The 11,478-nt window shown below is 46.7% G+C and overlaps 1 protein-coding gene across 1 annotated transcript in view; it reads right to left on the bottom strand.

Moving 5' to 3' along the window:
* The window catches only part of NTNG2 (netrin G2), an 80,241-nt gene that overhangs the window by 46,508 nt on the left and 22,255 nt on the right, over window positions 1-11,478 (bottom strand). The window contains exon 2 of the mRNA XM_075324388.1: window positions 8,184-8,985. Coding sequence (XP_075180503.1) covers window positions 8,184-8,396 — 213 coding nt within the window. The 5' untranslated portion in view covers window positions 8,397-8,985. The remainder of the gene's footprint in view (window positions 1-8,183; window positions 8,986-11,478) is intronic.

The raw sequence follows: 11,478 nt of genomic DNA, 5'->3' as shown, positions 1-11,478 counted from the left end.
CTGTGGGGGCATTATACTGTGTGGGGGCACTGTGGGGGCATTATACTGTGTGGGGGTACTGTGGGGGCATTATACTGTGTGGGGGTACTGTGGGGGCATTATACTGTGTGGGGGTACTGTGGGGGCATTATACTGTGTGGGTCACTGTGTTGGCATTATACTGTGCGGAGGGCACTGGGGGCATTATACTGTGTGGGGGTACTGTGGAGGCATTATACTGTGTGGGGGTACTGTGGGGGCATTATACTGTGTGGGGGCACTGTGGGGGCATTATACTGTGTGGGGGCACTGTGGGGGCATTATACTGTGTGGGGGTACTGTGGGGGCATTATACTGTGTGGGGGTACTGTGGGGGCATTATACTGTGTGGGGGCACTGTGGGGGCATTATACTGTATGGAGGGTACTGTGGGGGCATTATACTGTATGGAGGGTACTGTGGGGGAATTATACTGTGTGGGGTCACTGTGGGGGCATTATACTGTGTGGGGGCACTGTGAGGGCATTATACCTTGTGGGGGCACTGTGGGGGCATTATACTGTATGGAGGGTACTATGGGGCATTATACTGTATGGAGGGTACTGTGGGGGCATTATACTGTGCGGAGGGCACTGTGAGGGCATTATACTGTTTGGGGGGCACTGTGGTGGCATTATACTATGTTGGGGGCACTGTGGGGGCATTATACTGTATGGAGGGACCTGTGAGGGCATTATACTGTGTGAGGAGCACTGTGGGGACATTATACTGTGTAGGGAGCACTGTGGGGGCATCATACTGTGTGGGGGGCACTGTGGGGGCATTATACTGCGCGGAGGCACTGTGGGGACATTATACTATGTGGAGGGCACTGTGGGGGCATTATATTGTACAGAGGGCACTGTGGGGACGTTATACAGTAGTGGAGACACTGTAGGGACATTATATTATGTGGGGGCACTGTAGAAGCATCATACTCTGTGGGAGGCACTGTGAGGACAGTACATTGTGTGGGGGGCACTGAGGGGCATCATACTGTGTGAATACACTGAGGGGCTTCACTAGGACCACTATTTCTCTGGGGCGCACAAGAAGGACTGAGGCGGGTTTAGGAGTGTGACTTTTCTGCGGTGCACTACACGTGCCACAATATCAGTCCGTCTCTCCTCGGCCCCTGTAGCGGGCACATAGGATGGCACACACGGCCCCTAGAATGGGAGGTTCCTGTCCCCCTCCTCCTCTGGTCCCGGGGCTGTGGGTTTCGGCTGAGCTCTAGGACATCCCTGACCCCGGTACTTACAGACGTTGGAGCCTTTAAGGCCTCGGGGGATTTGTGATCCTCTTACACGGTTATTACAATGTTATCACTAATCCTGCATATGATGACGCTCCGCAGCACCAAGAATCCGGACCCCCGAGCAGCATGAACTCCAGACCCCCGAAACACCACAAACTCCAGACCCCCGAGCACCACAAACTCCAGACCCCCGAGCACCACAAACTCCAGACCCCCGAAACACCACAAACTCCAGACCCCCGAGCACCACAAACTCCAGACCCCCGAAACACCACAAACTCCAGACCCCCGAACACCACAAACGTCAGACCCCTGAGTACCACAAACTTCAGACCCCCGAACACCACAAACTCCAGACCCCCGAGCACCACAAACTCCAGACCCCCGAACACCACAAACTTTAGACCCCTGAGTACCACAAACTTCAGACCCCCGAACACCACAAACTCCAGACCCCCGAGCACCACAAACTTCAGACCCCCGAGTACCACAAACTCCAGACCCCCAAGTACCACAAACTCCAGAGCCCCGAACACCACAAACTCCAGACCCCCAAACACCACAAACTCTGGACCCCCGAACACCACAAAAACTTTAGACCCCTGAGCACCATAAACTCCAGACCCTAATCCTGCATATCATGACGTTCTGCAGCACCAAGAATCCGGACCCCCGAGCACCATGAACTCCAGACCCCCGAAACACCACAAACTCCAGACCCCCGAGCACCACAAACTCCAGACCCCCGAGCATCACAAACTGCAGACCCCCGAGCACCACAAACTCCAGACCCCCGAGCACCACAAACTCCAGACCCTAATCCTGCATATGATGACGTTCCGCAGCACCAAGAATCCGGATCCCCGAGCACCATGAATACCAGACCCCCGAAACACCACAAACTCCAGAGCCCCGAGCATCACAAACTCCAGACCCCCGAGCACCACAAACTCCAGACCCCCGAGCACCACAAACTCCAGACCCCCGAGCACCACAAACTCCAGACCCCCGAGCACCACAAACTCCAGACCCCCGAACACCACAAACTCCAGACCCCCGAGCACCACAAACTCCAGACCCCCGAGCACCACAAACTCCAGACCCCGGAGCACCACAAACTCCAGACCCGCGAGCACCACAAACTCCAGACCCCCGAGCCTCACAGCACCACATCTGCCGCCACTCGCTGCACAGGACAATAGCGTAATATGGTGATAATACCCGGACTACGCCGGAACAGGGAAAGCCCACCATGGCGGAAACGCTCAGTAATTTGATAAGATATGACCAGGTCTGTGCTGGAGGTGCCCGCGCGGGGGTCTCCACAGGTGAGGACCCTGCAGGGTGACCGCCCTGGCATCCCGGGGGTTAATCGCCCTGAGTTCTCTACGCCAGGGATAAGAGGATAATCTGTGCCCGTTTGGTCGCGGGCAGGTCACACGTCCCCATCCTCCCGCCATCTGCCGGGCACTAAGCCACAGATCCACGTGGGGGGCTTAAGGGGGTCGGGCCGGGGGACGCCGCAGCACGCAAGGAATTACACAATGACAAAGTATCAGGATCACAACCTGCAGCTGACAACCCTGTGCACATTATAGAGGGGTTGTCAGATCCCTTCCCCCGCAGGAGCCCCCCGGCTTCCCGGGATCATACAGTGAGGACTCATGGCTCCGGGGAGCGGATATCCCAGAGGCTCCACCATTCTATCCGGAAAATCATGACTCTTGCTACTCATGGTGGCGCCCCCCTCACCCACAGGCTGTGTCTGGTATTGCAGCGTGCCGAGCCTGTGGACGGGGGGGGGGTGCTGCAGTTACACATCCCTCTATAGCTGTTTCTAGATTCCCTCTCCGCTGCCTGTCAGTGAATGGAGACGCTCGCTGAATGCCAAGACTCCTTACATTCGGCTATAGGCTTGGGTTATGCTGGGAGTTGTAGTACCTCGGACCCTGCACATAGATCTGGAGTGCCCATTTATAGTTTACTGATTGAGAGCGCCGCATCCTTCGCCCGGAATCCGGAGAACGTCTTTATCCTTGCAGCTTCTTCCATTACGGCGATTGCTTCCTCCAAGTGACGGCTCATTTGCATAATAAATGACTTACACAGGATCCAGGAGGTTTGGCCAGACGACAGGAGCCGCCGACACTGCTGCAGCGCCTCTTCCCAGCCCCGCACCCGCAGGGCCCTTGGATACAGCACAGATCAGCTCTGCACAGACAAGGACGTCAGAGCATGCTGGGAGTTGTAGTCTGGCATCAGCTGCAGGTCACTGCCATAGGGAGCAGTCAGTTAGTTTAAAGGGCCACACACTCAAAAACGAGCCTCAACCCCCCCCTACATGCGCCAGAACCTAACAAACCGCCAGACCCTTATCACCGACACGTTACAATGACAGCACGAAGGTGGACACCGCAGCGCACCGCACCTCCGCCTGACAGCTGCCAAGAGACAGCGCTAAAGAGCTCGCACCTCTGCCCCAATCACCACCTATAGGGCCAGAACCGCCACCGCTAACTAACAACATGGAAGGAAGAAAGAGGAACCCCGCAGAGACGAGACATCTGCCCCAAACCCAACATGGCCAATGAGGATACACACCCCCAATATGTGCATAATATGTTATTAAAACTTCTCAAGGGTGGCGGTATTATAGCAGTTATATTCTTGTACATAGGGGGCAGTATTATAGCAGTTATATTCTTGTACATAGGGGGCAGTATTATAGTAGTTATATTCTTGTACATAGGGGGCAGTATTATAGTAGTTATATTCTTGTACATAGGAGCAGTATTATAGCAGTTATATTCTTGTACATAGGGGCAGTATTATAGTAGTTATATTCTTGTACATAGGGGGCAGTATTATAGTAGTTATATTCTTGTACATAGGGGGCAGTATTATAGTAGTTATATTCTTGTACATAGGAGCAGTATTATAGCAGTTATATTCTTGTACATAGGGGCAGTATTATAGTAGTTATATTCTTGTACATAGGGGCAGTATTATAGCAGTTATATTCTTGTACATAGGGGGCAGTATTATAGTAGTTATATTCTTGTACATAGGAGCAGTATTATAGTAGTTATATTCTTGTACATAGGAGCAGTATTATAGTAGTTATATTCTTGTACATAGGAGCAGTATTATAGTAGTTATATTCTTGTACATGGGGGCAGTATTATAGCAGTTATATTCTTGTACATAGGGGGCAGTATTATAGTAGTTATATTCTTGTACATAGGAGCAGTATTATAGTAGTTATATTCTTGTACATAGGGGGCAGTATTATAGTAGTTATATTCTTGTACATAGGGGGCAGTATTATAGTAGTTTTATTCTTGTACATAGGAGCAGTATTATAGTAGTTATATTCTTGTACATAGGGGGCAGTATTATAGTAGTTATATTCTTGTACATAGGGGGCAGTATTATAGTAGTTATATTCTTGTACATAGGGGCAGTATTATAGCAGTTATATTCTTGTACATAGGGGGCAGTATTATAGTAGTTATATTCTTGTACATAGGAGCAGTATTATAGTAGTTATATTCTTGTACATAGGAGCAGTATTATAGTATTTATATTCTTGTACATAGGGGGCAGTATTATAGCAGTTATATTCTTGTACATAGGGGGCAGTATTATAGTAGTTATATTCTTGTACATAGGAGCAGTATTATAGTAGTTATATTCTTGTACATAGGGGGCAGTATTATAGTAGTTATATTCTTGTACATAGGGGGCAGTATTATAGTAGTTTTATTCTTGTACATAGGAGCAGTATTATAGTAGTTATATTCTTGTATATAGGAGCAGTATTATAGTAGTTATATTCTTGTACATAGGGGGCAGTATTATAGTAGTTATATTCTTGTACATAGGAGCAGTATTATAGTAGTTATATTCTTGTACATAGGAGCAGTATTATAGTAGTTATATTCTTGTACATAGGAGCAGTATTATAGTAGTTATATTCTTGTATATAGGAGCAGTATTATAGTAGTTCTATTCTTGTACATAGGAGCAGTATTATAGTAGTTCTATTCTTGTACATAGGAGCAGTATTATAGTAGTTCTATTCTTGTACATAGGAGCAGTATTATAGTAGTTATATTCTTGTATATAGGGGGTAGTATTATAGCATTTATATTCTTGTACATAGGGGGCAGTATTATAGTAGTTATATTCTTGTACATAGGAGCAGTATTATAGTAGTTATATTCTTGTACATAGGAGCAGTATTATAGTAGTTATATTCTTGTACATAGGGGCAGTATTATAGCAGTTATATTCTTGTACATAGGGGGCAGTATTATAGTAGTTATATTCTTGTACATAGGAGCAGTATTATAGTAGTTATATTCTTGTACATAGGAGCAGTATTATAGTAGTTATATTCTTGTACATAGGGGGCAGTATTATAGTAGTTATATTCTTGTACATAGGGGCAGTATTATAGCAGTTATATTCTTGTACATAGGGGGCAGTATTATAGTAGTTATATTCTTGTACATAGGAGCAGTATTATAGTAGTTATATTCTTGTACAGAGGGGGCAGTATTATAGTAGTAATATTCTTGTACATAGGGGCAGTATTATAGTAGTTATATTTTTGTATATAGGGGGCATTATTATAGTAGTTATATTCTTGTACATAGGGGCAGTATTATAGTAGTTATATAGTTGTACATAGGGGCAGTATTATAGTAGTTATATTCTTGCACATAGGGGGCAGTATTATAGTAGTTATATTCTTGTATATAGGGGGCAGTATTATAGTAGTTATATTCTTGTACATAGGGGGCAGTATTATAGTAGTTATATTCTTGTACAGAGGGGGCAGTATTATAGTAGTAATATTCTTGTACATACGTGGCAGTATTATAGTAGCTATATTCTTGTACATAGGGGGCAGTATTATAGTAGTTATATTCTTGTACAGAGGGGGCAGTATTATAGTAGTAATATTCTTGTACATAGGGGGCAGTATTATAGTAGTTATATTCTTGTACATAGGGGGCAGTATTATAGTAGTTATATTCTTGTACAGAGGGGGCAGTATTATAGTAGTTCTATTCTTGTACAGAGGGGGCAGTATTATAGTAGTTATATTCTTGTACATAGGGGCAGTATTATAGTAGTAATATTCTTGTACATAGGGGACAGTATTATAGTAGTTATATTCTTGTATATAGGAGCAGTATTATAGTAGTTATATTCTTGTACATAGGGAGCAGTATTATAGCAGATATATTCTTGTACATAGGAGCAGTATTATAGTAGTTATATTCTTGTACATAGGGGGCAGTATTATAGTAGTTACATTCTTGTATATAGGGGCAGTATTATAGAAGTTATATTCTTGTATATAGGGGCAGTATTATAGTAGTTATATTCTTGTACATAGGGGACAGTATTATAGTAGTTACATTCTTGTATATAGGGGGCAGTATTATAGTAGTTATATTCTTGTATATATGGAGCAGTATTATAGTAGCTATATTCTTGTACATAGGGGCAGTATTATAGTAGTTACATTCTTGTATATAGGGGGCAGTATTATAGTAGCTATATTCTTATACATAGGGGCAGTATTATAGTAGTTACATTCTTGTATATAGGGGGCAGTATTATAGTAGTTATATTCTTGTACATAGAGGGCAGTATTATAGTAGTTACATTCTTGTATATAGGGGGCAGTATTATAGTAGTTATATTCTTGTACATAGGAGACAGTATTATAGTAGTTATATTCTTGTACATAGGGAGCAGTATTATAGTAGTTATATTCTTGTACATAGGGAGCAGTATTATAGTAGTTATATTCTTGTACATAGGGGGCAGTAATATAGTAGTTATATTCTTGTACATAGGAGCAGTATTATAGTAGTTATATTCTTGTACATAGGGGGCAGTATTATAGTAGTTATATTCTTGTACATAGGGGGCAGTATTATAGTAGTTTTATTCTTGTACATAGGAGACAGTATTATAGTAGTTATATTCTTGTACATAGGGAGCAGTATTATAGTAGTTATATTCTTGTACATAGGGAGCAGTATTATAGTAGTTATATTCTTGTACATAGGGGGCAGTAATATAGTAGTTATATTCTTGTATATATGGAGCAGTATTATAGTAGCTATATTCTTGCACATAGGGGCAGTATTATAGTAATTACATTGTGCTTAGTAATGCGTCCGCCATTCTTTATGTATCTGTCGTGTATTGTGCAGTACAGGGGCAGCTCCTGCCTCGTTTCCGGAGTGCGGCCCCCGGATAGTGGTCCGGGTCTCGTGCTCATCATAATCCACCATCGGGCCTAAGTGCATTATTGATTGGAGGCTGAGAAATGCCGACAAAGTAGGAAAAGTGTAGCGCTGTATAAGAGCCTGTGCGGGACGAGCGCTGGATCCGGAGACTTCGGAGACCTCGCAGCAAACACATCAATATTTCATCATGGAAAATAAAAATCAGCTCATTTGAAAGACAGATCATTGAGGAGGAATCAGGATCCCCCGATAATGGCGGACGGGCCTCGTCTCCGCGGCTGATGGGAACCGGTTACTTTTTGTTATTTGCAAACCATCAAAGAGGCATTAACCGTTTCCAGACCATGTGTCTTTAATGTTTGCAAATTGTTTGTTTATTTTTAAATTCAAATTTGTTGCAATTTGTACGGAATTGTCAGTTTGGATAATAAATGGAGTGGAGACCTCCCCATCTACACGGGGCGGGTGGGAGTCATGGAGCAAGGGGTCCTGAGCTCGTTAACCCCTTCTGAGCCCCCGGCGTCGCACCCTACAGCCAGTGCATTTTGGGGTGCACCTCTTTGGTCCAAGGCTTGACTTCGTCTTTACAGAGGACCCCATTAAAGTGATCCCTCACCATGGACGGTACTTACATGTGTGCAGAAGTACTCGGCGGGGTCTCCACAGGTAATTCCAGGGGGGTCCACCTTGAGGATCGCATACTCCTTCATCACCATGGGCTTTGGCTGACAGGCGTAATATTCCCAGGAGGGGCCATCATCGGAGGTCACCCAGGACTTACAGATGTCATAGTGTCCCAATGCCACAGGCAGGCAGTGTAAGACGAAGACCGCCAAAGGCAGCATGGCGGCAGGAGCGGGCGGTGGGGTCCTCCTGGAGCGGAGAGGACCAGGTAATGTGGAGGGGACACTTCCGGGGGCTTATCTGCTCCTGTCAGGTCCAGCATGGAAACACCTCCCTTACACCGATGCTCTTGGGCTTTCGGGCGATGGGGTGATAGTCATGTGTGATACATTCATAGATCTGGAGAACTCGGGCAGAACATCTACAAGACGTCCCCGGTGATGCATAGATACTTCCCGACTGTGGGGGTCTCTTAGTCTCTGCATTGACTCCTTGAGGTGTTAGGAAAGACTCAGGCCGTCAATCCGGAGATCAGGACCGGAGCCCGCACTCATCGTACTCGTCTCAGGTCTAGAGGGTGGACATCTTCTCATCTTCAGGCTCGGAGGTCCACAGCAAGGGTCCCGTCACCTTACACACTCTTGATGGACCCAAGATTGGTTCTGGAAGAAGCCGAAAGTCCAGGATAATCAGAGCCAGGACCCCCGAGGTGTCATCGGCGGAGGCCGGGAGCAAAGCTTGGGAGGGGAGCGAGCTGAGACGTGATCATCTCCAGTCCAGGAACGGAGGGACGTTACCCACCAGCAGCGCCTGCAAGGAGAGAGCGGACATGTTTACTGGGAAAACAACAACCAGCCGGGAACTTCACAGACTAGATCTGCCAACCACATCCACACAACAGATGCCGCGGCTTCTCTACGGAGACATCGCTCCTCCAGAATCCCCGCATCCATAACACCGGGGAGGGAGAAAGGACGTGTCCAGGCACAGGACGCTGCCTCTGGGGGGACGGCGGGAGCCTGTGCTCAGCTCTGCTCCACCATGCTTTACACTGCATCCGTGCTCCACCATGCTTTATACTGCATCTCTGCTACACCATGCTTTATACTGCATCTCTGCTCCACTACTGCCCAATACAACCAGAGACCTCAGCTCAGCTCTGCTCCACCATGCTTTACACTGCATCTGTGCTCAACCATGCTTTACACTGCATCTCTGCTCCACTACTGCCCAATACACCCAGAGACTTCAGCTCAGCTCTCCTCCACCATGCTTTACACTGCATCTGTGCTCCAACATGCTTTACACTGCATCTGTGCTCCACCATGCTTTACACTGCATCCGTGCTCCACCATGCTTTACACTGCATCTGTGCTCCACTACTGCCCAATACAACCAGAGACTTCAGCTCAGCTCTGCTCCACCATGCTTTACACTGCATCTGTGCTCCACCATGCTTTACACTGCATCTGTGCTCCACTACTGCCCAATACAACCAGAGACTTCAGCTCAGCTCTGCTCCACCATGCTTTACACTGCATCTGTGCTCCACCATGCTTTACACTGCATCTGTGCTCCACTATTGCCCAATACAACCAGAGACCTCAGCTCAGCTCCACCATGCTTTACACTGCATCTCTGCTCCACCATGTTTTACACTGCATCTGTGCTCCACTACTGCCCAATACAACCAGAGACCTCAGCTCAGCTCTGCTCCACCATGCTTTACACTGCATCTGTGCTCAACCATGATTTACACTGCATCTCTGCTCCACTACTGCCCAATACAACCAGAGACCTCAGCTCAGCTCTGCTCCACCATGCTTTACACTGCATCTGTGCTCCACCATGCTTTACACTGCATCTCTGCTCCACTACTGCCCAATACACCCAGAGACCTCAGATCAGCTCCACCATGCTTTACACTGCATCTGTGCTCCCCCATGCTTTACACTGCATCTCTGCTCCACTACTGCCCAATACACCCAGAGACCTCAGCTCAGCTCTGCTCCACCATGCTTTACACTGCATCTGTGCTCCACCATGCTTTACACTGCATCTGTGCTCCACTACTGCCCAATACACCCAGAGACTTCAGCTCAGCTCTGCTCCACCATGCTTTACACTGCATCTGTGCTCCACCATGCTTTACACTGCATCTGTGCTCCACCATGATTTACACTGCATCTCTGCTCCACTACTGCCCAATACAACCAGAGACCTCAGCTCAGCTCTGCTCCACCATGCTTTACACTGCATCTGTGCTCCACCATGCTTTACACTGCATCTCTGCTCCACTACTGCCAAATACACCCAGAGACTTCAGCTCAGCTCTCCTCCACCATGCTTTACACTGCATCTCTGCTCCACTACTGCCCAATACAACCAGAGACCTCAGCTCAGCTCTGCTCCACCATGCTTTACACTGCATCTGTGCTCCACCATGCTTTACACTGCATCTCTGCTCCACTACTGCCAAATACACCCAGAGACTTCAACTCAGCTCTGCTCCACCACACTTTACACTACATCTCTCCTCCACCATACTTTACACCGCATCTGTGCTCCACTGGTGCACAACTACAACCAAAGACCCCAGATCAGCTCTGCTCCATCATTTACACTGCATTATTGCGACACTGGTGCACAACTACAGCTCAGCTCAACCATGCTTTATACTCCATCTCTGCTCCACTGGTGCACAACTACAGCTCAGCTCCACCATGCTTTACACTACATCTCTGCTCCACTGTTGCATAACTACAGCTCAGCTCCACCAAGCTTTATACTACATCTCTGCTCTATTAGAATACAGCAATTATTATTGGCTTTTCTCTTTTGCAGCATAGCATCTCATTGGAGTAACAGGTTGTTGCCTCTCCTTGCTTTATACTGCAGCTTTGCTTCTTTAGATTGGTTACAGGACTGAGTACATTAAGAGCAGATTTCCATCATTTCAGGGACTGATCCATGTGAATCTGAGCATAAAGCCCAGAAATGCTTTACAATGTCTAAGTAAATGCAGATGATGTATGTGACTCTGACAACTCTTCCTGCCCTTGGGCTCAGCAGGTTCTGTGTAATCATAGGGACACTCTGCACCAAACTAACCAATCAGAATTAAGCAGAGCATATGACCTGATCAGTTGCAGTGAGGCCCGAGGCTCCTATGAACTCAGTGACAGGAAGTGTTGTCATGAGGACGTAGCCAGTGAAGCTCTTATCAAACAGAATAAGATATTTAGAAAAATGTTTTCGCCCCAAGGGGGAATTATTAGGATAAGGAACTGGACAGTATTTAAT

Source organism: Anomaloglossus baeobatrachus, chromosome 9, assembly GCF_048569485.1.
Source record: "Anomaloglossus baeobatrachus isolate aAnoBae1 chromosome 9, aAnoBae1.hap1, whole genome shotgun sequence".
Classification (NCBI taxonomy): Eukaryota; Metazoa; Chordata; class Amphibia; order Anura; family Aromobatidae; genus Anomaloglossus; species Anomaloglossus baeobatrachus.
The sequence above is the reverse complement of the archived record's forward strand: the minus strand, read 5'-3'. Positions and strand labels throughout refer to the sequence as shown.